This window comes from Arvicanthis niloticus, chromosome 8 (genome assembly GCF_011762505.2).
Source record: "Arvicanthis niloticus isolate mArvNil1 chromosome 8, mArvNil1.pat.X, whole genome shotgun sequence".
Classification (NCBI taxonomy): domain Eukaryota; kingdom Metazoa; phylum Chordata; class Mammalia; order Rodentia; family Muridae; genus Arvicanthis; species Arvicanthis niloticus.
The window spans coordinates 61,290,857-61,317,196 of record NC_047665.1 but is presented as its reverse complement, the minus strand read 5'-3'; the positions used below and the strand labels follow the sequence as shown (position 1 = coordinate 61,317,196).

The window sequence follows — 26,340 nt, the reverse complement described above, 5'->3', positions numbered from 1 at the left end:
GAACTCATCCTTTACCTTCCTGCCTGTGGATCATAATCTCAGTTAAAGATGTGGTTAGTCACTCAGCCACCCTGTCAGAAACCAGAGCATTAGCATCACCTCCTATCCGTCCCTCAACGCCTCTCTGCCTCTTCCATATGCGATGTTCTCATAGCCGTTCTTCCATACAGCCAACAGCCCATTTTAACACATCCCTTTTTCATTTATCCATATGACTCACCTCACAACTTCTTATGTGTTCTCACTTCATGTTTCTGCTCTCTCCAATCAGTCCTGCCTCAGCACCAGTCATGATATAACCTCACCAGATTGTGTCTTTCTTGATAACCGGTATCACTTCTTATATCTACTGCATGGAATCCATGGGTCAGAGCAAAGTTCAGAATGGACCCCTACCTCTCTCTTCAAACTTAAGTCTCCCTTTGCCTTTCCTCCAAACCCCATCAGAATAACAGCCTGGTTCCCATCTCCTAACCTCTTCCTACACCCTTCCTTCTCTCCCATCTCTCAACTCTTCTTCCTCTTCATTTTATAATGCTGGGACTCAAGCCCAGGGCCTTGCATAGCAATCTTCCACTGAATTACATATCCGGTCCTTGTCTCCTAGCTTCTGCTTGTGTTGCTTCTACTGGCTGGAATGCTCATCTGCCTTTTTATCCTGAAAAAAAAAAAAAAATATATATATATATATATATATATATATATATATATATATATATATATTTATGTGGCTGCCCCTCCTCCATATAACCTATGCTAAATTCCATCCCTGGGTCTCCTGGACATTACCCTGTTGATTAATAGAAAATCTCAGATGCCAAGAACTAATAGTCTAACAGTGTTGCTTCTTGGTGTGTGCTAGTTAGTTTTATGTCAACTTGACACCAGCTAGAGTTCCCTGAAAAAAGGGCACTCTCAGCTAAAAAAAAAAAAAAAAAAAAAAAGTGCCTCTACAAGGTATGGCTGCAGGGCATTTTCTTAACTAGTGATTGATGGAGGTGACCCCAACCCATTGTGGGTAGTCTCTTCCTTGGACCAGTGGTACTGGTTTCTATAAGAAAGCAGGCTGAGCAAGCCATAAGGAACAAGCCAGAATGCATCATCCCTCCATGGCCTCTGTATCAGCTCCTGCCTCCAGGTTCCTGTCCTATTTGAGTTTCTGCCCTGGCTTCCTTCACTGATGGACTACAATGTAGACATGTAAGCTAAATAAACCTTTTCCTTCCCAACCTGCTTTTGGTCCTGGTGTTTTATTATAGCAATAGAAACTCTAAGATATGGTAAATACTTCTTCAATGTATGAACATCACCATGGCAGCCTTCTAAACATGGTTTCAAACTATTTTCTTTAGAGCCAATATGCTTCTCTTTCCGATGTTTATGATGTGAAGTGCCTCTTAGCCTACTTGTAAATCATTTGCAAAAGATTAATAAAATAAACCAGCATAGAAGATAAACCACCTCTTATCTCCTGAGAAATCATTTCTTTGTTCTTTATGCTCTAGAGAAGAATTCATGCTTCCAGGAATTCCAACAACTGGTAGTGAGACGCTATCAAAACAGGTTACTCTAAATCTATAGTCCCCACTGCTTTTAAATAGTCTGTCTTGGTAATTATTAGCCAGGAACTGGGTGGAGATACTGATTAAACCAGAATTTAATGCTTTTATTCATGGTAGAAACCACAGCAAGCTTATAAAGTCTCTACCTGTGCTCACAGCCCATGTAGACAGAAAGGAACTCCAACACTACATATGGACGACCTGGGCTCATATGGACAACCTGGGCTCTTTTATTTCTCTGGGGCCAAAGTGAAATCTTTAGAAAGAAAGTTCCATCTACAATGTCAGCTGTCTGCAACACATCTACATCTTCATATCACCAGTGACAAATTTCATCCTCAAACATTGATTTTGTATAGGAAAAAAAAAAAAAAAGACCATTTCAATAAATGTTTCCTTAACATAGCATTTTCCTGCCTGACGCAGATACTCTTAATTTGTTTTCCCAGACTCTCTTCCACAGAGAACCATTTCCTGCAATCCTCCACAGGACAGCCTAAAACTCTCTAGATTTTAACAGACACCCTGGAGAACACGGAAACCAACTCAACAACTGAGTGAAAACAAGTCCCCACCCTAAAGAGCCATGGAAGCTCGTTTGTTCTGGAACACCAATACTAAGTCTCTGTTCTTCTCTTAATTGCTCAAGGTCAGAACAGGACAGACTGTTTTGACCACCTCAGTGGTGCTGGGTTAGATGTCTGGTGGCAAAACACTGCTCTGTGTCACTAAAGGTCCCAGAAGAAATGGAGTGAAAGGTTATGCAGGAAGGATGTACGGTAGGTGGTGGTTTCTTTTTGGCCCCTAAAAGGCTTGTTCCCATTCCATTTTGTTTATCTGTACTGGGTTTCTTGCTATGTCCTGATTCCAAACCCCAAAAATTTCAAGGACATTTTGAACATCTTTTATTAATAGCAACTAAAAAATTTTCTAGATGGGTGCCAAACATAGAAAAACAGGTGCCATATAAGGTTTGTTCTCTCAAATTTTCCTGAGATATGGTACAAAGATTTAATCCTAACACTGGGGGGGGGGGGGAGCATGGTCAGAACCAATCTTACAGGAAAATTGTGTATGTTAGAGTTGTGGGGGAGGGTCATGTCACAACAGAATGACTGTGTTTGGCACTGTTCTGAAGGGGAGTATTTTGATTCAGTCTATTACACATAGAAAGTGGGGGGATCAATGAAGAAGTGAAGTTTTTTGGAAACTCCTGGGTTCCCACTGTCATGTGGGTGGCAGAGAAAGGGGTGGAGTCACAAAGTGCAGAAATAGCGCTGGAGGAATTGAGATTCCAAGCTCCAGCACACGTGATGTATACATATGGGGGTTTCCAGCTTTGCGTCCTGATAAAAAATAAAGCAATACCACTGTCAATAACAATACCCTAGCACTTGTCGCAGGACAACGGGAACGACGCACAGTGGTCCACAGTAAGCACTTCACACACACACTCAGTAAACACTATCTCACTAACTCTCCAAGCAACGTGCTACAAACGGTCTGAGCTCTACTTCGTAAGGGAGACTGGGGGCTCAGGAACCAGCCTGTATCACTAAACTATGGTGAATGATGGAGTCTCCATTTGAAATCACCTCAGCCGGCAACTGTGCTCTTTGGAAAGGACTCCCCGCAGTGACTGCTGGATGTTCTAAGACACCAGAGCTGGAGGAGAACAGATTCCAAGTGCTGCATAAGTACATGAGTACCAGCTGTCATCTGCAGGGTTCATCCCTTTTTGCATACTGTGGCAGGTGACTTCTCTGAACCCTGGGAAGGCAGCCTTGGGGCAGGCCTCATCCTTCCACCGGGGATGCTCAGGGAAGATGGGGAGGGGAGACTTCTCTCTGGCACTTACTTTCTGAGCACAGCAATCTCGTTCTCGATGCTGCTCTCCTTGCCCTTCAGCGCCTTCTTCGGGATGCACTTCACCGCAAAGAGCTTCCCCGTCGCTTTCTCTTCAGCTAAAACAACTTCAGAAAAGGCCCCGCTGTAGACAGAGAGAGAAAAAGAAAGGTTAGGGTAAGAGGTTCTGATTGCACAAAGGCCCCTCTGATCCCAGGAGAGTGACAAGGAGCAAGGCCACAGTGACCGTATCGCTTTGTGTGTCAAGCAAGGCTACTTCCCAATTGTTCTTAGAAGAAGAAAACATATGGACAAGTGTGATTCAGTGCAAAGAGACGGCAGATGTCAACACAGGCCCATAGAGACAATGGAGGCTGCCATGGGTTGGCCACTTTGAAGTGTCTCTTGTCACCCTGCTATACAATAAGGTTGGGTTATGATCCCTTGGTATGTAACAAAAAAAAACCTTCCCTAAAGAGGTTCCCCAGCAAAGAAAAAAATGGTGCCCACTAGCATGACCATGTAGACCAGAAAATGAAAGATACTAAAATTCCCCAATTCCCTATAGACTCTCTCAAAGAGTTGTCCAGAGTGCCTCAGGAACACTGAATTAATTCTTGCAGATAGGTAAGGATGTCAAGTGTGAGCTGGCAACTCTTAAGGGGCTGACATGGAGCAAGGATTCAAGTAGATGGGTCCCTGGCGCTATTGGCCAGGCAGGCTAGCCAAGAGAGAGAGACCCTGCCTTAAAGATGAGAGAGATCCTGTTTCTATAAGACAGGGAGAAAACCAAGAGGATTCCTGACATCAACCTCAAGACTCCACAGGCAAGTGCACACACTCACACATGCACATGTAGACATATACACTATACATGACCACACATATAATAGGTACAGTACACACACAAAGAGAGGGATTTGGAGAGGATTTTTTTGCCATAATTATAGCAGCATTACATATAACAGCTAATGAGATTTACAAAAGAAATCAAGTGATGGATTAATATGTAGTGTATCCCATACATGTGACAGAACATCAGTTATCTCTTCAGAGACTCTGGTACATGGTCCAGTACAGATGAACCTAGAAGACCTGTGCTAGAGAAAGACACCAGTCATGGAAGGGTAATACTATGTGGAGGAAGGGACAACAGGAAGTGACTTTAATTGGAACATAGTAGAGTAAATGAAAAGGCCCCAGAAGCAGATGGTGGTGGTTACACAACAATGTATTAAAAAGCTAAGGCCATAGAACCCCACGCCCAAAGCAGTTAAAATGATAAGGTTTATGATATGCCGATTTTAACACAATAAAAAAATAAAAGAGAATGTCTGTGCAAATTTACTCAATAGCATAGCTTCACATAGAGACTATGGGGAAACGTGATAAACCTTTCACTTGTTACCTCCCAAAAGAAAAAAGGGATTCTAGGGAAACTGCAGGATACTAGATGGTGTGGACCTCATCTAGTCCTTGGGCAACTCTGAAGATATAGTACACAAGAAGTTAGTGACAACGTCTTTAAGAGACCAGGGTATCAAGTGCTGAGCACAGCACAGAGGCAGGTTAGAATGGAGGATCAGGCATGCTCCTCAATCCTCTGAGCTTTTATTTTTATCTGTGTGTGTGTGTGTGTGTGTGTGTGTGTGTGTGTGTGTATGTGTGTCTGTGTGTGTGCCTATGTGTGTATCTGTGTCTCTGTGTGCCTGTGTGTATATCTGTGTGTCTGTGTGTGTGCCTGTGTGTGTGCCTGTGTGTGTGCCTGTGTGTATCTGTGTGTCTGTATGTGTCTGTGTGTCTGTATGTGTCTGTGTGTATGCCTGTGTATGTATCTGTGTGTCTCTGAGTGTGCCTGTGTATCTGTGTGTCTGTGTGTGTCTCTGTGTATGCCTGTGTGTGTCTCTGTGTGTCTGTGTGTCTGTGTGTATCTGTGTGTCTGTGTGTGTGCCTATGTGTATGCCTATGTCTGTTTCTGTGTGTGTCTCTGTGTGTCTGTGTTTGTGTGTGTCTGTGTGTGTGCCTGTGTGTGTATCTGTGTGTCTGTCTATGTGTGTGCCTGTGTCTGTTTCTGTGTGTGTGTCTGTGTGTCTATGTCTGTGTGTGTCTATGTGTGTCTGTGCCTGTGTGTGTGTATCTGTGTGTCTGTGTATATGTCTGTGTGTGTGTGTGTGTGTGTGTGTGTGTGTGCCTTTCTGTGTCCAAGTGTCTATGAACCTGTGGGCACACATTCCTGTGTATGTAGACCAAAGAACAACTTCCATTATCATTCCTCAGGTACCGTCCTAGCATTTAGAGACAAGGTCCCTTCATTAGCCTGGAAAGAACCCTGTGGGCAATACTGGTTGGCCACCTGTCTCTGCCTCCCAACACTGGGAATATAAGTGCCTGCCACCACACTTATTTTTTTTTTTCACATGTACTCAGGTCCCTAAGCACTTTGCTAACCAAGCCATCTTCTCCACTGGCTCTGAGGTCTTCCTCAGTACTCTGCAGGAGTGCTGCTTACTGCTAGGGGAGCCTGCCGTTGTCACTGAAGCTGACAGTGCACAAGGAACAGTGTCACTAGGGGAACTGCCCTCGATCCTAAGCTTCAGCACCCCAAACCACTCTCTCTCATTTACTCAAACAATGTGTATAAATCTATCTTTCTTCAGCTGTCCAAAGGTGATGCTTTCTGAGCTTAGAGGCTGAAAGGTTAGCACAAGTTGTTATTGTTTTCTCTTTCTCTCTCTCTGTCTCTCTGTCTCTCTCTCTCTCTCTCTCTCTCTCTCTCTCTCTCTCTCTCTCTCTCTCTCACACACACACACACACACACACACAGAGTCAAGGAAGCTAATTAAAAACATCAAAAACAAAACTGGTGAATGAACCATCCAGCTACTTTCAATGTAATTACACAATACATCTTGGGGAGCAGGAGCTTGTGGTGGCAAGGGGAAACATCTGAGAGCCTAGTGGGCCTTCGGACAGCCCAAGAAACAAAACCCAAGGGAGGAGAGTGGGGATGAAGAGTCTTGTCCACTTGTAGCCTGCAGTTTGTGAACGTAAGCAGTATGTGTTCAAAACTGGGAGGCACAAGACGGTCCTAGGCATTTATGTCCAGCTGACAGCAGCCTGTGATACCAGTGTGCCTGAAGGACAAGACAGGCCCTTGTCCCTACAACCTGACTGCTCCCTCCATCTCCACTCAAGGGACACTGGGATGGACACATGTGTCCACATCTGCCCAAGAAAGTTAACATGACAGGTTTTGATAAGAAAAAATACTAGATGTGAGTTCATGGCATGTGTCTCCTCAGGGCGACGTGAGTAAAAACTAACAGGAAAAGGTGGGTTATTATATAGACATAAATGAGTCAGAAATACACAACCGTAGGAGAAAGGAAACTTTCAGTGCTCTGAAAAATTACACGTTTCTAAGCTGTGACAAGAAACACAAAAGAAAAACAAACAAAATTTATTTGAATTATAAAAGGGAATCATTGCTCAAAAACAAGTGAACAAAAACAACAACAAAAACAAAAACCAAGTCCTCACTGAAATTGAATGTCTATGGCAAGTTACCAAAAAAGTCAAACGAGTTATTCTTGAGATTCGAAGGATTTTCTCCAGCTGGAGAGAAACTGCATAAACTGCAGAAGCTGACCCTCCTTTCCTGCTGTTCTTCCAAAGAAAATCAGATCATCACCTGGAGGCAGCCTGCTCGGATTCTGAGTCGGGTACCATCTTTGGAGAGCAAGAGTTTCAAGACTTGATGCAAATGTCATGAGAGTGAAGACTTTTAAATGACTGCTTAAGCTTTTAACTTCATAAATGACAGCTCTAAAACAGGCCCTCTTGTTTTGCTTGAATAAGGCTCAAGAACAGAGTCCTGGTATAGATGGCTGCACCCAGTCCACCTAGGATACACATCCAGGCCACGCAAAGTGTAATGATCCAACATCTAGGTGATCAATGGGAGGGCAAGTGGCCTGGGCTCTAGGAAACGCCTCATCTTTTGGTACCCCTCAGAATACACCACACACCCTGACACCGAGGATACTACCTGGCATTAAAGGTTTGTGAACGATGGTTGCCATGTACTACCCTAGATGTGAAAAGATACAGAACCATTCAGAGCATCCTAACTCAGACCCATGTCTTCTACTGAGACCAGAGTTTAGAGCTGAGGCTAGTAAATCCTGGTTGTGCTTCCTGAACCACCCACTTACTACCAACTGCTACCTTTGGAGCAGAGGGTGAGTGTGATAATGCACACCTGTAGTTCTAGCTCTTCAGAAAACCGAAGCAAGAGGGTAGCTTGAAGCTAGGAGCTTTGAGGACAGCCTAGGGAACAGAGCAAGACTGTTTCTTAAGAAGAAAGTGAGAGGAGCCAGCAAGATGGCTTCTCTTAGGGTACTTATCACCAAGACAGACAGGCAGCCTGAGGTCAGTCCCTGAAACTCTCTCCTGTAGAAGAAAAGAATCAATTACCTCAGGTTCTCCTCTCACTGAACTTCACATATGTATCACACGCACAAACACATACAGTCACATACACACACAGACACACAAATGGACACACACATACAAATGCATACACAGGCACACACACACAGACATAAACGCATGACTTTAAAAAAAGTAAACAAAAAAAATAGAATCAGAAACTAGAACCTTAGGGCTTCTGCCTTCTGCCTTCTCGTTTGCTAACAATCTTTCACCTGAAATTAAGAAAAAAATCAAATGGCCCCTAAGAGGACAGTGCACAGAGCTGGTTGCTCCAGAATATACATCACTTAAACACAAAGTCTTTTCTCATATAAGAACAATTTAATCACAACATAGACAAGACCTTAGCCTCCAATCTGCTGTAGCTTTCAGCAACGTGGATGCTCAGTGATCTGGTGAGCACACGATCTGTTGGGGCTGAGGTCAGTTAGTAACGTGCTCAATGTGCAATCATAAGAACCTAGGTTTAGATTCTACCACCCACTTAACTGCCCGGTGCAGTGGTCTGTACCTGCAATCCCAGCACTGAGAAGGCAGAGGTTCAGGTAGATCCCTGGAGCTCACTGGCCAGACGACCTGGTCTACTTGGTGAGCTCCAGGCTACTGAGACTTTGTTTAATTAAAAAAACAAGAACATAGCTTCTAAAGGATGACACTTTACTTGCATCTACAAACACACACACACACACACACACACACACACAGAGAGAGAGAGAGAGAGAGAGAGAGAGAGAGAGAGAGAGAGAGAGAGAGGTAGAGAGAGGTAGAGAGATGGAATGACTTTCAGAAAGGATTGGGAGCTATCTTTTTGATTCATGACAGTACACTAAACCAACCATTTGGTAAAATTATATTCATCCCAAATTAGACCAAGAATAATCAGATGCAAGGATGGTTGGCCCTATTAGCTGAGAGTCAGCTATTATTGGCTCATTGGCTTTTCGTGCTTTTTAGTTGTTCTACATATGAATCAGATTGATTATGTTATTAACTTTATTAACAGCATTGCTTCCAGCTACCGTCATCATACCCTGCAACTGGGCCTCCCAACGTTATCCCAGGCACCTTACCATCAATCAAAATGCTTTTCTCCACCAAGCTCACTGTTGTCCCTGGTGGAGGACCAGGAGAATATGTATTTGTAAAATACAGAAAAAGAGTATAGGGTTGGTGATATTCGACTTGAGACAATCTAGGAACTAGACAGACACCAATTAGAGCTATTGTTTCAGAACAGACTCAACTCATAAAATGGGAGGAAAAAAAAAAACACTCTGCATGTTAACCCCAGTGGTGAAAGGGAATGAATAGTAACACCAGCTGGACTAAGATGGTCTCAGTGTCTGAGCAACTCCCCTGGCAGAGACCAAGCCATCTGAGAAAAACTTGCTCTTCCTGCAGTCCACACACTGTCACGTGCCATGCATGCCACTGCAAAGCTGACTCAGCACACTGAACCTAAAGATCCCAAACATGCCCAGTGTACAAATCAAATTCTGCCGCATGAGCCCATCAGAACGGTCTCGGTTCCCTGTCCTCCAGAACTAATGTGAGTGGTGTCTGAAGCCTGGTATACAATTTAGAGAAAGCTCGTGTTCACTGAGGTGTATCTTACAAAACCCTCCACTTGGCAATTACATAGTAGGCTATATGTCAGGATACATGAATGTTTAAGCTAAAAGAATTAAAAATCTTTTTCCTAAGGAAAACAATCTGCAATGCCCATTCTTATTAACTGGGGCCCATTCTTATTAACTGGGGTCAGGGTCTTAACAACCACTTCAAAACAGAGACAAATCCTTAACTTCAGTGGAGGGCCTACGAAATGAAGAAGCTCTTAACTAAAATAGAAGAGTGTGTGTGAGTGTGAGTGTGTGTGTGTGTGTGTGTGTGTATGTGAATTATGTGCATACAGAGACACATGTGCATGTGGATATACTTGCATGTGTGTGCATATGTGTGCAGAGGCCAGAGGTCAAGCTCGGGTGTCTTCCTCAGGTCACGTTACTCCTTAGTTTTTAAGACAAGCTTTCCTGCTGGAGCTCGGTGTCACCAGTTTTGCTAGAACTGCTGCCCAGCAGGCTTCAGTCAGAGTTCTACCTGCATTCCTTCCCTTCCACAGTGGTGGGACCATGGGCATGCACTGCTGGGTCTCGCTTTCTACAGGATGCTACAGATCCAAACGGAAGTCCTCATGCTTGAACAGAAAGCACTTCTCCAACTGAGCCAAGCCTCTCGTTTTTATTCTCTTTAACTGGGGGGTGGAGGGGCTCCAGTCCCATCTTCCTCTGTAACTGGTAGACTCCACAATGACAAGATTTCCACGAGATCTTCAAGAACCATGAAGAGGTGCTCTTAAATCCTCGCCCGATCAGCCTGCTCATTGTTCAGATCCATTCTTACTCAGTGCATTCCTGTGTCTCCAGCCACTGAAGCAGGTCTCAATTGTGACAAACCTTGAGACTGGGGAAAAGCACCAAATGGCTGGCACCCTCATTGACTTTGACATCTTTGGTTTCTAAAGGCTGTTCTGTGGCAGTAAATCTTTACTGTTAATAGAATCACTGATCCAAACAGAGCAGACAAATAAATTCCAAGCGAATGCATGCTGCCATCCTCAGAACACGCTTCATTTAACGGCATAACTTTTCCCCCTGGATTCTCTCACAGGCTCTCACACTTTAACTCTGTGGTCCCTATGCCACTTGTCAAAGGGTGACAGGGACCCAAACGGAGTTGGCAAGTTTTTATTTCTTATCTCACCGCCACTGAGGATTCTGGGATGTCTAAAATGGTTTGGCTCTGCTGGGACCAGGAAGTTTCCCAAGGCCACAGTGTAAAAGGCTAGTGCTATTTATAGAGCCATAAAGCATCTAGATGGGCTACCAGCTGTATGGGAATATCTGATGATGGGTGCTGGAGGGATGGATTATATGAAGCAGGAACTCCTGGAATATTTTCACCTTTCTGCGTCCCCTTAGATGGGACTGCTCATGGCTGTTTATGCTGACGTCATTATGAAGACAACTTTCTGCAGAGGTGGCTCATCAAAGAACCTTTACTTCTCTCTCAGATACGATGAGGACACAGACTTGATGGGAACTAGTGTCCTTCTCTCGAACTACTGCAAAGATCCAATGTCGGCTCAGTAATAGTGGGCGGTTCCTTTAGAAGGGCCAATGGGTATCATTCCTGAGCTTACAGCTGAGATGAATGGAACAGGATATTCATTGGAAACCTGACCAGCTTGGTCCTTACTGTGCCCATCACAGGACCTCTTTAAACAGTACTAGGAATTGAGTCCAAGGCTTACACATGCTAGGGGAACACTCTACCAATGAGCTAAGCAACAGACAGCCTTAGTTTATTTTTAATTTGTGAGCTGGGATCTCATTAAGTTGTCCAAGCTAGCTTTGAACTCCTTCCATAGCCAAGGCAGCCCTTGAACTCATGGTCCTTCTTCCTCAGCCTTCCTAGCAGCTGGGATGATAGGCCTGCACCTCTTATTGCAAACATTCCTGTAAGGCCGGCACTCATTGTCACTTAGAGCAATGCCTGAGCAATAGCTTGGAGAAAAGGTCCAGGCTTCCTGGTGAGCAAACACCAGTGTTCTCTTTATTCTCTATGTTCCCATAAAAACCAGAGTTCTTAAGCTCAGTGGTGATTGATGGAACAACTGGCTACACCTGTCCAAAGAAAATAAGGCCAATATTCTGCTTTTTTTTTTTTTTTAAAGGAATTTAGAAAGAGCAAAGAATTAGGAGGATCTTGAACAATCTGAAAAATACAAGGAAGATGGCACGGTGATACATACCTATAACCTCAGAGTTCAGGAAGCTGAGGCAGGAGGATGGTCCTGAATCTGTGGGCTACACAGTGAGTTCCAGGTCTGCTACATAACAAAATTGTCTTCAAGACAAGCAAAAATATACATATATAGAATAGAATACTACATACCTATTTAAAATAACTAAGTAAATTTATATAATTGAATTATCTCAGATATAAGCTAAGGAATATTAATATTTATATTGCACACACATACACACAATACAAACACATACACACACATACACACATACAGACATATACCCATACACACACACTCACATACACATGCACACACATACATACACACATATACACACATGCACACATACTCATATAAACATGCACATGTATACACACATACACACAAAACCCATACACACAAATACACAAATACACACACACAAACACATACATGGAGTCTTGGGAAGGATGGACAAGAAGCAGAGAGATTCTACCTCCTCTGGGGAGTGGTGTGTAAGTGAAGCTCACTGGGAGACCCACTTTGATTCATTTTTTATTATGTACCCATACTTTCTCTATTAAAAGTTAATGAAATGGAGAAATGTTTGGAAAAGGAAAGAGAAAAATCAATAATAATCTATACAAAATGACTAGCTAATTAAAGCTTTGTACAGGATATTTTAATTGAGTCAGTCAACTAGCTACATCACAATGACAAAATGCCAATTGACAATCCGATTCCACAGCCAAGTTCATCCTCTGTGCTGTAGAGACAACATGTCTAGACAGGACTCCTACAAACTGGTTATTCAGTCCCGATTCAGAGATTGACCACATATCTTCACTGACACAGAAGTACAGTAGCCTTTGGGACAAACACTTGTCCTCATAGAGATTACTCTTTAAAAAGGGGACACTGGGGAACTCTTTCATGGAGAAAGGGATATTTGAAATGAGCCTTGAAAGATGAATATACATGAATGTATATAAACAGAGGGACAGAACCAGGAAGAGTGAAGGAAACAAGAACGTCAGGCTGAGGCAGTAGAAAGAGTCCCAAGGCTAGGTGTGAGGGCAGCAGCTGTCAGACATGTCAGGGATGGCAGCAGCAGCAGCAGCAGCAGCAGCAGCAGCAGCAGCAGCAAGGAGCGGTGGTTTGTAGTGAAATGCAGTGCTTGGTACCCCATGTGTCTGTGTGTGTCTTATGTCACAAAAACACCTGGATTCACAGCTCTGTGTAATCTTATGACAGGCAGAATCACGATCCGCCAAAGATACCCAGGTTCTGGTTGGTGGATATGCCACCAGACACAGCCAGTGAGACTTTGCGGTCATGACAAAGTTGTATATCCTACTAATGGTAGGTGTCCTGGATTTTCCTGAGTAGAACCAATAATCACAAAGGTCCTTGTAAGAGGAGGACACAGAAGGTCAACTTCTGGGATGATGTGACAATGGAGGACAGGGTGACATCCATCCTGAAAGAGACACTAGCTAAGAGAAACATTCATCCCCTACCTAACAGCTAGAGGAGCAGGGGGTGGACTCTTCCCAAGAATGTCAAGTAGGAGCACAAACCCTTCTAATGTCTTGAGCTTTGCCTTTTAATATTCAGTTTGGGACTTCTGACCAAAACTAAGAGAATTTGTGATGCTCTGAGGTCAGTACGTTTTGCTAATTTGTGATAGCAACAGTAGGAAATAAACACAAAAATATTATTGCTGTTGTTATTTTTATTATTATCATTCTCATCTGTCACCATGCAGAAACTAGACTCATCAAGGCTTAAGAAGTTATACAAGTCTCAAAGCCGCTGCCCAGAAAGCAACAATGTTCCTATTCAAGTGTGCGGTGTGGACCCGATGATGCCCTGGGGGTGGGGGTGGGGAGCAAGGATCCCACTCCGTGTGTGCTCTGATCATCTGATGGAAAAATGTGCACCTGATGCTGGTTGTGATGACAAGGGGCGGCCTAAGCAAGTGGGAAAAATAAACAGAGCTGATCAATATGCAATATCCTCATTCCAACCAAATGTATTTGGGACTGTGTTCTGTGTCCTTTAAATATCCCTTTGAACATGAGCAAATGATTTTGGCACTCAGCAAGTCCATGTATAGCCAACAATTTTCTTATTTATGATACTTAAGGGCTTTTAAAAAACCACTTTCTCTATATTTACCTTTAAAATTCCTCTCCTCTTGTCTGTCTTTGTTTCACAAAGAAAATACCTGGCGCACACTTTGATCACTAAACTGCATCTTGGGTAATTTCATAAATAAAGCTGTGAGCAGAAGATAACCGTGATGTGTACCAGTCTGTGCAGCCTACAAGTTCAGAAGTTGAATCTGTGTGTGCATGTGTGTGACTGGGCATGTGTGTAACCGGGCATGTATGTAACCAGGCATGTGTGTAACCAGAGACTGAACCAGAGCCTTCTACGTGTAAGGAAAGTGCTTGGCCACCAAGATATGGCGTCATCCCTTCTAAGTACAGACTAGAGTATAGAGAATAATTTCTTTCCCCCACAATGTTGTATCCAAACAAAATGAAGCTCTTCGAACCTAAATAGTCACTGTCACCTTCTTCACCGTAGCAGCACCATACCCCCAATGCTGGTTATTGAAGCGTACTTTCACATACAATTACCAGCCAATTTTTTATTCCACCACCAACTCTTCATGATAACGTTATTATGCCTATTCTTCAGCTGACAAAACCAAGGCTCAAGAAGATCACATTTTTGCCATCAAGCTAATAAAACTGCCCGTCTAATCCCGACCTGATGATAAGGTCATTCTCTGTCATTTTAAGACACTTCAGCACTGGTCTAGCTGTGGTCAAACCTCAAATTCAGAAAGGACGATAATAGTGAAGTATCAAAGTTTTTCACTGTGCTCCCCAACCTCCAGAAGTGTCCAGAGTCCCCTGCCCATACCTTATAAATAGTAACTTACACTAGAGAAGTTCATTAACAAAGCCATAGCCAGAGAACCTTCCAATAGAACAAGTTGACCTTCTCCAGGTTCCTGACAGAGTTTATCACCTGCCAAGGCTGAGGCAGAGACTCTTCCCTCCCCCTTTCCTGAGGCTGTACCCTCTGCTGGGAGAGGAGGACACTGATTTTCAGCTGAACTTTCCCCCCTAGAATACTTTTTCTCAGTGTTCTAGACTTAGGTTCCTCCCCCTTGGTCTTGGCATCTTAAATGCTTTGTAATTTGCACTCTTTTGCAAAGCACAAATACTCAGTGGGAGCTAAACTGACCCCTGTGCCTGCCCACAAGCCCAGTCTCTTTCTAACTGGCCCACGCATCTCATTATTCATTTCCTGATTAATAGAGCCAGCCTAATCTTTCTGCACAATTGGCAGGCCCTTTAGTCTCCTACAACATAATCACATTAACTTTATCCCAGCCCTTAGAAATGTTCCTACTCAAGGAGCAAATATGGAGACAAAGTGTGGGACAGAAACTGAAGGAGAAGCTGTCTGGAGACTGTTCCACCTGGGTCTCCATCCCATGTGCAGTTACCAAAGGCAGATGCTGATGTGGATGTCAGGAAGTGCATGCTGACAGGAGCCTGATATAGCTGTCTCCTTAGAGGTTTGCCAGAGCCTAACATATACAGACCAGATGCTCACAGCTAACCATTGAACTGATCATGGGGTTCCCAATGGAGGAGTTAGAGAGAAGACTGAAGGAGCTGAAAGGGTTTGCTGCCCCATGGGGAGAACAACAATACCAACCAACCAGAGCTCCCATGATCTAAACCACCAGTCTGGAAGCACATAGGGAGGGACCCATGGCTCCAGCTGTATATGCAGGGAGGATGGCCTTGTCAGGCATAGGTGGGAGAAGGGATCCTTGGTCCCATGAAGGCTGGACACCCAAGTGTGGGGGAATTTGAGGGTGGGAAGGTGGGAGTGGGGGTAGGTGAGTGGGGACACATCCTCATAGAAGCAGGAGAAGGGGGATGAAATAGGGAGTTTCTGGGCAGGGGGGAAATGGGGTAAGGAGATAACATCTGAAATGTAAATAAAATATCCAGTAAAAAGGGAGAAAAAAAAAGAGAAGTTCCTACCTCTGCAGGCTCTGCTATGGCCAGATGTGCTTGCTGTTCAGCCACTTACACACACACACGAGCTGCTAAGTAATTTATTATGAAGAGTTGATGGTACACGTTTCTGGCCAAAGCCAACAGTAAGTCTGCCTTGTGACTACCCATAGAACAAAAGATTAGTGTGGCTCTATACCCTGCCCCCAAACTAAAAGCCAAAGCATGGTAGTATGGTTCACCTGAATTTTTTTTTTCAATTCCTTGGCTATGGGGGTTATAAGCCCTCAGAAAGAATACAGGCACACACATGTTCTTGACTGCACCTCCAAGTCCCGAAAGGCAGGAACTAGGGCCATGTTCAGACCATCACAGAAGCCCAAGCCCCAAGCATATGCCACTCAAACTGGCCTAGGAGGGCAGAGACAGGCTCCAGCTGCAGGGTACACTATAGCTCCTCCTCTTGGGAATGGGCTGCCTGAAATTCAGGACAGGCGGGTCAAAACAAGACAGTTCCCAAAGCAAAGATTCCACAGGCTGGGTGACTTGAGGGCCTCCGAAGCACTTGGCTGTCTAAAGGTCTCTTCCCAAATTGGCCCATGATTAAAGCGCTTGAGATTCCATCAGCAAGCCACTTCCCGTTAAGAGACACAACTATTGACATCCCCACAGAAATCAGAGTGTGCTTCCTGGGAACAGGCCAACGTGCCACACGAAGACATTAGCAGGACTCAGCAGGAAGTCCTTAATGAAACTAGAAACCAGCCATGGTTTAAACATGAGTTAGCCTTGTGAAGAGCGGCTGCTCGTTCAAGGAAATGAGAATAACAGGCTGCCACAGATCACGTAAGACAAGGCACTCTGTACTGCCCCTCAAGGTGTGAAGGCACAGTGGCAAAGAGCCTCAGACTCAGTGGGCAGGTCACACATTTGGAAGCTGCAGGGATAGGGAGGAAAGGGCACTCGGGCCACTTAGTCACTGAACACACACTGAACAAAGTTATATGAAAGGTGTTGAAGAGATGAATAGGGGCTCTGGGCCTGGACGCTCCCAGGCCAGGGACCAGGGGAGACAGTGGAAACAAATTCATATTAGCTGGGAGGTTGGATCAGTTGGTAAAGCACTTACCAGGCAAGCATGGCACCCTAAGTAAAGTCTCCAGGCGCTATATAAAAAGAGCTGAGTATGGTGGGTGGCATACACTTGAAATCCCAGCTCTAGGAAGGTAAGTAGCTAGGGGTTGGAGGCCAGTCAACCTAGCCTAAGCAGGAAGCTCCAGGCCAATGAGAGACTGCCCTAAAAAAGGGGGCATGGCACCTGAGTAACGACAGGTAAGACTGTACACTGGCCTCCATACATATGTACATACGGGCACATGAACCACACACACACATGAACATACACATAAGAGCACACTACATATATACATGTATACATAAAGACTCAAAACACACGTGCAGTTTGCAATGATGGATGCATGGTCAGAGCAAACCTCTGCTGACGATTGCAAGAAGCAAGGAGAAGCATGAGCACATCAGGAGAGCTCTTCAAAGGAGAGAACCACAAACCTAAGGCTCGGGACTGATGAGGACACTCCTTAGTACGAATAGCAGGAAGCCTGGGTGCTGGAGCTACGTCAGAAGGAAAGAAATGGGGGCCAAGAAAGCTCAACACAAATTTTAGAACCCATGGCTACAGCAAAGGCATGGCAGATTTTTCATGAGTGAGATACAAAACGATTGCTTCCAGGACAGTTTTCCTGCACATGTGAGGTGCAAACACACATGCGCACACACCTACATCCAGCCCAAGAGCTAAAGAAATGGCTTGGCCTCTGCAGTTCACAGCATGTTCTGTGCTTGGAGAAGACATAACTTTGAATCCCAACACTCCATCCGGAGGCTCACAAGCTCCTGAAACTCCAGCTCTGAGGGAATCCAACATTCTTTTGAACTCCTCAGACATTTACGCTCATACATACATGCACACACACACACACACACATATATATACATGACTGAAAATAAATCTTTTTTTTTTTTAAAAATGCTCCAGCCCAGCACTGGCTTCCCAAATGTCATAGGTCTGGCTAAAGTCTTTACTTGAGCTCTTGAAACTTCTCCTAGACCCATCTAAGCCCTCCTGGTAAAATCCAATGGGACAAGAGTTTCTCCATTCTTCAAGCTTAGTTTCCACCACAGATGACCAGGTCCTCGGCCTCCACCATCCCCTAGGTATATGGAGGTACCCAGCCTGCATTGAGCCAGAATCCCATAGTGTCAATCAGCACCCTTCCTTAGCCCAGATGTTTTCTCCTATCCTTTTACATTTACTGACCCCACCTGCTCATTGACCATACACTTCCCCTGCCCCATGGTGTGTGCTGACTTCAACCCCACCCCAACTACAAAAGGGGACTACCGAACAATCCCAGGAAATCGTCCCATTACCATGCTTCCACAGAAGCTATAGAATAACTTTTTGTTCACTATCACAAAAATCAGATTTTTTTTTTCACATTTACTCACATTCTCCTCTGAACTATGGAAAGCCCACCATTCTTGCTGGAATTCACACATGAACCTACCTGAACTTGTCTCTTTTTTCCTACTTGAGAGACAAATATGCTGTTTTACCACATCCACCTTCAGCTGAGAGCTTTAAAACAGAACTCCACGCTTGCCCTCAGACTTGAATCATTGCACCTAGAACACCCCACCCCATGTCTAGTAACTGGCCTGCACCTCTTCCAGCTCTCCCTAGAACTGGGACCTCAACCTCACAATGGCAAAAGCTATTACAGGTATTAGCCAGAGAAGGTTCTAGAAGTATACATAAAGCACACAGACACAAACAAACAGAATATTACTATGACTCAATGTTGCTCTCTTTTGCCTCATTCTTCAGTGCTTTGGAAAATTACATTAAAATACAAACTGGCCACACTAATTGTCTTTATCTATACATCAGATATACTTCAGAAGCAGCAGGGAAACACAGAAATGAATCAGCCCTCCAGGACCCCAGGACGGAGGATCTGAAGAGATCGGCTGAACTTTCTAAGATACGCAATCCTAGCATCTCTCCTAAGGGCAAGTCTTGGCAGTGATGAGCGTGGCCTCATTTCCTGACTTGATTTTGAAACAAAAATGCCAGTCCTGCATAGCCAACTCCCCCTTCCTATGTGTGCCACCGTCAGCTGGCAGTGACTTCCTCTCCACAAGCCTCACGATGCTGAACAAAGATCAAAGTGTAAGACTGAAAGGGGATCCAATGCTAACACATGTAGCGTGTTGTTGCTGTTCTGTACAGCATCGACTGCCATATCCAGGTGAGTGGTATTTAGGAAACAACTGTAGATGTCTTGCTTGCTATAATTATGAAGAAAACCTAGCTTCTATAAGAGCTCATGTTAATAACATTTCTAAATTTAAAAATCACAGTGAAGTGTTGGAGACATTTAAGAGGAAAGAATGAAAATATACTCATGCATTAATCTACTTAAGATGCAAACCCCACAATCTGAGAGAGAGAGAGAGAAAGAGAGAGAGAGAGAGAGAGAGAGAGAGAGAGAGAGAGAGCATTCAAGTCTCACAAATAAAATCTTAACAAAATGTTAACATTCACACTATAGCAAGGCTTTCCGCAGGGAGTCACTGCATAGCTCCAGTATTCCCATTCACAGAAACCCACGTCCGGATAAAGAAACCTCCCCTCCCAATCAAACACATGTGGATAAGACACAGACACACAGTCCACAGAACAGCCAGTTGACATATCTACCAACCCTCGAGACTCATTAGAAATCAAACCAATACAGAACTAGGAATAGACCAGTGGTTAAGAGCATTTGAAGCTCTTGCAGAGGGCCCAGATACAGTTCCTAGCACCCATATTACACAGCTCACAACTACCTGAAACTCTAGTTCCAAGAATCAATGCCTTCTTCTAGCTTCCAAGAGCACTAAGCATACACACAATACGTATACACACACACACACACACACACACACACACATACATACATACATACATACATACACACATACACACACACATACACACATACATACACACACATAGGCAAAACACTCATACACATAAATGTTTTTTTAAAAGAATCAAAATGTTAAATAAACCCTCAACAAGACAGCTTTATTCAGGTTTGGAAAGGACAGACTTACATGGGAAAACCGTTGGGTATAGATTGCACCAACACTTCTGCAAAGTAGAAGAGCTGGAGATAGGGACTGCTAAGAATTAACTGAAGAGAACTCTCTGATTCAGAGATCATAACTCTTTGTGACTGGGGACAAAAAGCCTCCTTTCCCTATATCAACAATCCCCTGGCCTCAGTATTTAACAGCTATCTGCAACATCAACCCCACAAGGAAAGCTTACGAAGGCAAATTTGGGAGCCATCCAAAGAGAACACCGAGAAACTATTATTGCATGGAAGCAATGAAAGGCAAAGGCAAGGCAGGGTCTGCTATCCTAGGTCTCCTTCTTCCGTTATAATCAGTCTCCGTTTGGTACTTTGAGTTTGAATGTGGAAGACATGGTCTATTCCTGGAGGGAGTCCATGTTGCTCTTCTCTGAGAAACAGGAGGGCTTTGCTTTTGCTCTGTGTTGATGTTTCCCTGGAGTCTCCTCTGCTCCATGGTGGTTCTTGATGGCAAACATTGTAATCATCGTGTTGCTTATTTGGGGACTTAGTTCTCAATAATTGGACTCTGTCCCTAGACAGTATGCTTAAGCAAATCAGATGAGGAAGGTCTAGGCATTGGGAATCCTCTGTTGGTCATTTCCATAAGTTCCTGGTAGCAATTACCTCATTTTAATACAAAGTAGACAGGAAATTAATGTGCTCAGGGCAGGCTGCTGGACAGAGGCCTGGCCATCACCTCACTAGGCCCTTAATCCACACCCAGCCTTCTGTGTCTGCAGCTCTGTATCCGTGGATTCAACTAACAACGTTAGACTGGAAAGGTTGTTTTCATTGTTGTCTGGGGGAGTTGAGAGGCCTTTTATCTGTCCTGGTTTGTTATGTTCTGGTTTGGTTTAGTTGAGACAGGGTCTGGTGTAGCCACGGTTGGTTTCAAACTCACCACACACTGGAAGTTACCCTTGAACTCCTATCTCCCCTGCCTTTACCCAAGTGGAATATTGAGATTACAGGCATGTGCCACCACACCCAGCATATTTTTTTCTAACATACCAGTCCCAAACATGTGTGAACTTTTTCCTTGTCGTTTTTCTCTAAATAACATATTATAACAACTACTTACATAGAACTGACACTAAGTTAGACAATCAATCCAGAGATGATCTAAAGTATTCTCAAGGATGGATGCAGGCTGCATGCATCTCATGGACAGAACCTTAGTGTCCAGAGTTTGGTATCTGCAAGGATTTCTGGAACCAATCACCAAGGTTAATCAAACCATATGTGTGGTCTGAAGTTATAACGGAAAACGGTAATAGGGTACCATCATCTTAGTTCCGCCAACAGGAAAAGCATATGGCTTTGATGAGATGCCTTCCTTCATGATTATGTGAGATTTTAAACCAGGAAGTAGACTTGGACCCCAAGACCGTCTTCCAGGTCTTTGCCCCTAAGATTTTACTACTCCAAAATTCACTGGCTGCTTCCAGATGTGCCATGACTCCCAAAAGAATAGCAAGGGACCCTGAGTACATCGAGTGAGTGTTCCATAGAAGACTACTGCCACCTCTTTGGCAAGTGATGTGCTTTTTCTCAGGCCTCCTACATATGGACTGAATTTCATTCTTAGAATAGTAACTGCACCATGCCCACTCCATTCTGAAGGTGACATGCACACTTCTCATGGGAGCAACTTCCTAGCTAACTCGTGCTAGTTAAGTGATAATGAAGGATTCGTATTACTATCATCATCATCATCATCTAATTGTAGATATATGTATGAGCTTCCTCCACTAGCTAAAATGTACTCTGGACAATAATTTCACAAGAAATATCATCACATATGAAATGGCAATAATAGTACCTATCTAGAAAAAAATAGTACTATCATCCCTTACAAACAAAACTATAAAAATCCTCATCAGATTAGTCAATTCAATCTAAAAATCTGTATGATGATAATACATCATAATATTATATCATTTGTTCCAGGAATGTGAATCCAATTCAAAACTCAAGAAAAATAATCAAATTTAATGTGCCAAGGAGAAAAAAAACCACATAATCACCATCATCATCTTGATAGAGGCATTTAAGTCATTCGACAAAATGTAATGCCTGCTCTTGATTAAAAACCCCAACAAAGTAGAGACAGAAAGTAAATTCCCTTAACCTAATAAAGACTACGTATTTTTAAAAAAACACACATAACTAACATTACATTCAGAGGTGACTGCGTGAATGTTGGCCTTAAGGTCCAACCAAGGCAAAGGTGTCTGCTAGCTAGGCCCTCCTTTCTCCTGTTTAATGTGACACCAGATATCCCAGTGTGTGCGATACAGACAAGAAACAATTGCAAAATACAAACAACATAGAGATTAGACTGTGAAGGAGTGGGGGAAACAGTTTTCTCTGTAAATTACATTCTTTAAAAAAAAATCCTAGAGAACTGACATATTTTTAAAAGCATCTAAAATTAGAAAGGGCACAGATAGAATCCAAGATCAAAGGCGACTGTTAGAAGGCCGGTTATACTGCTGCTCATGAGAACAAGCAGTGCAAGGCCGGGAACTTTCAAGTATTACCATTATAAAGAACAGCAAGCGAGGCACTTGGATCTAGTATTTCTATATTCTGTACACACACACACACACACACACACACACACACGGTCTCTCTATGACCTGACTGACCTGGAATCTCAAACTCACAGAGATCTGCTTGCTTCTGCCTCCCAAGCAAAGGGATTTAAGATGTTTGGCACCATGCCTAGTCTTATTTTTATTTTCATGTTTATTTTTTACTTAAAACATAGTTCTATCCTTCCCTCTCTGCTTCCCCTTCCTCCCTCCGACTCGTCCCACATTCCCTCCCCTCACTCTCAAATTCATGGCCTCTTATCTTTCATTTAATTATATGTGTATATGAATATGTCAGTGAGTGTAGTTGCCTTTGGAGGCCAAAAGGAGTCAGATCCCCTAGAGGTGGAGTCACAGGCAGTTGTGAGCTGCCCAATGCTGGTGCTGGGAACCTAACTCGGGTCCTCTGCAAGAGCAATATACACTCATTGCCACTCAGCAACCTCTCTAACCCCCAAGGCTGACAACTCTAAGACATATATTCAAAGACAAAATAAAGAAGGCTCAAAAATCCACTGGCCAACAAAACTGTTTTTAAAAGTTGGGTAGGATATTTAAGCAAATATTTCATCAAACTTATATAGTAGGCTGATAAGCTCCTTAAATATGTTTGATCTGTTATCAGGAAGTTGAAAGTTAAAGCCAGCTAGCAACTTCTGCGGGCTGTTAGTATGACTTAGGCAATACGAAGGGCCAGCAAAAATCATAGACTTACTAAGGCCACCCAACACTCCTGCAGGGAGTGCAAATGGAATACCATGCTTTAGGACAAAACTCAGCAGATCTAATACAGTTAGGGATATGTACATATGATCCAGCAAATCCTACTCATAGGCTACTTACCCAGGACAAATGAAACTTCATGTTCACACAGAAAATGTGATGCTATAGCAGCTATATTCATAACAGTCCCAGTTGGAAATAACATACAAGCCCTTCAACCAGCAATGGCTGTGGTGCAACAGCATTGTACTGAGCAATGAGAAGCAGCAGACTAGTGGAACGGTCACTGACATAAATGAATATCACGTGGATTAGGTTAATAGAAAGAAACCAGACTCAGAAATATGGAAATGTAGTGGTGCCAGTATAATACACTGAGATGAGAACACTAAAGACAAACTTGGCCAAGGTTAGGGTGGAGGAAAGAGTTAACTACAACGTAGTCACAGAAGACGGTGTGGCGTGCGTATAGAAGAGTCATATATCTTGACTGGAGTTCTATGCATTTAACAAAACTCATAAAAATGTGTACCAAAACTGGTTTTGTGGGGGGTTTTGTTTTGTTTTACTGCACAGACTCTTAAAAACATTTTAGGAAAGAGACTTATAGTACACGGATAAATACAATGACCACGACTACATCCTTTGGACCAAGTGAGAATAACAAAGCCTCAGAGGTAAGGTAGAGATAGAAGTTGAAATCTTGTCTGGCTTATAGACTGTTAACAAAAATATGTGTGTGTGTGCACACCTGTACATTGCACATGCACACGTGTGTGCACAATTGGCAAGGGACAGCCTCAGTTGTCACTCCTTAGGAATGCCACTTTTCATTGTTTTCCTTAAGACAGGGTCTCTTCCTGGTCTGGAACTCTCCATGTAGGCTGGGTTGGCTGGCAAGCAAGCCTGAGGCATCCCTGTGTGTCCACCTCTGGAACACTGGATGACAAATGTGTATCACTCACTCAGCTCTCTCTTACATGGAGGTTAAACTCTGGTCCCCATGTGTAAGGCATGCACTGAACCAACAGAGCTCTCTCCCCAGCTCCATGGGTTGATGTGACTCGAAGCAGGTAACTTTAGGTACTGTAGAATAAGTGTAAGTCTTCTATCAATGAGCTTGTGAGAATTGAATTAGGTAAGGCAAACTCATAAGTAGTACTGAATTGACACAGACATTCTGTTTATAATTATAGCCACACGGTGCTTTGTGCAACCTAATAATTTTTTTTTTTTTTACTTTTTTACTTGATACAACACTCCAGAGTGAGGTCCAAGGAAGCCCTAAATTGTTATTAACTATGCCGACTACTAATTAGTGTAAGAAATATAAGTTATATGTATGCATACAGGGTTACCCTATGCTACTCATTCTTCCTATTTTACCTCTTTCTCTGGTTTACTGTGAAGGCATGCATAACTAAATAGTGAGAAGATTAACAGTAATAAAACCTCCACATTGCCAAGCTGCTGATCAGCTGGAAAGCACTTGGAAATCCATTGCTCCATCATAACAAGTTGGGGCAATCCCATTCACTTGAGGAAAACACAGTAACAAGTGTGTCTGCAGAAAGCGTCGTTTCCCATCTCATCTGTGCCAGCCCAGCCCAGCACTTCATTTGATGTTTGTTGTGAATCCAGAAGGCAAGTGTGAAGCTGAACCACGCCCGTCATGGGAGCGTTTCCCAATTCTCTGTCCCTAGCTCATTCTATATTAGGATAATGCAAGCTTTATTGTTAATGGTGGCCGTGAGGATTTCACTGGGGATGGACCTCAAGGTGTTCCACATTGCTAGAGAGGTGTCTTCCACTGAGCAATAATCTCTTCCTCTTTCCATTTAAGACAGGGCCTCCAGAAGTACCTAGGATGGTCTAGAACTCCTCAGCAGCATGGGCATCTTTTGATCTTGTGCTCCTCCTGACTCAGCTTTTCGAGTACTCAGAATTCCAGGTCAATTAGGAACTTTTCTGAAGAAATGTGGGAAACACATTTTTCACAATAAGCTCAGTGGCGGGAGCCTGCCAACACCACATGCCATTCTCAGCTAGAGCTGTAGCCCTGAAAGCAGGAAAGCCCATGTGTGTGCACGACTCTGCAAACACCAACATGACTTTTACACTCCCAACTCAAAAGCCCAAGAGGATGCCTTCTCCAGTGCTGCCCAAGCTCAGGGTAGCTGTGACCTCACCAACGTCTCAGTGTTCTACTGAATGTTCTAACGTCTTTCTGTGGGGTGCTGGAGGTTGAGGCAGAGCCCTGCCTAGACTGGAACTTTCTATGTAGACAAGAATGACCCTCACACTTTCAGTGGTACCCTGGTTCTTGTCTCCCAGATTTTTAGATGTGTGCCATCACCCCTGGCCATCCTAATATAGAGAAGCTTTAGGAAGTCCTCTGGTTGGTCACAAGGTAGAAAGATAAAAGGCCAGGTGAGGACTATGGCTCATTGGTAAAGCATTCTAGCATACACAAGGTCTGGGGGTCCACCCCTGGCACATTCACTCCTACATACATACATACATACATACGTACATACATACATATGTATACATGAATACACATACATATATATATGCATATATACATATATACATACATATATAAATACATACATAGCCAACCAAATCCATCCTTCCCCCCAAAAAAAACTAGACAGCTGTATAATCTAGGAATATTTCCTTCAGGGAATGGGAAAAAGATAAGTCCCATTGGGATTTTCTTTTCTGTGGCTGAAGTAGGCAATTTTAGACATTCATGACAGGCAAACATCCAGCCTCCCAGTGTCCACTCAGGTATGTTCTTGCCAAGAGGAAAAAGCACATGAGACAGACTTAAACCTCATATGTGTCACTGGTGCCTCCATCAAGGGAACTGTCAATATTAGTCCTATGTGCAGCTTGTTTGTCCCTCTGTGCTCCTGGAAGCTGCTGTGGTCACCTGCCAGAAGGAGATTTTTTTTCCAGGGGAAATAAGCAAACGTCCATCTGAGCCCCAGTAAGCTTTGTGCACACAACCTTGTCACTCATTTGAACAAAACACACAGATGGTCTGTTCCCAGGGCCACACCC

The 26,340-nt window shown here is 43.6% G+C and overlaps 1 protein-coding gene across 3 annotated transcripts in view; it reads right to left on the bottom strand.

Moving 5' to 3' along the window:
• Nucleotides 1-26,340, bottom strand: part of Camk1d (calcium/calmodulin dependent protein kinase ID) — a 390,665-nt gene that overhangs the window by 242,309 nt on the left and 122,016 nt on the right. For all 3 annotated transcript variants that reach the window (XM_034510041.1, XM_034510042.2, XM_034510043.2), the window contains exon 2: nt 3,421-3,552. In XM_034510041.1, the coding sequence (XP_034365932.1) occupies nt 3,421-3,552 (132 nt within the window). The remainder of the gene's footprint in view (nt 1-3,420; nt 3,553-26,340) is intronic.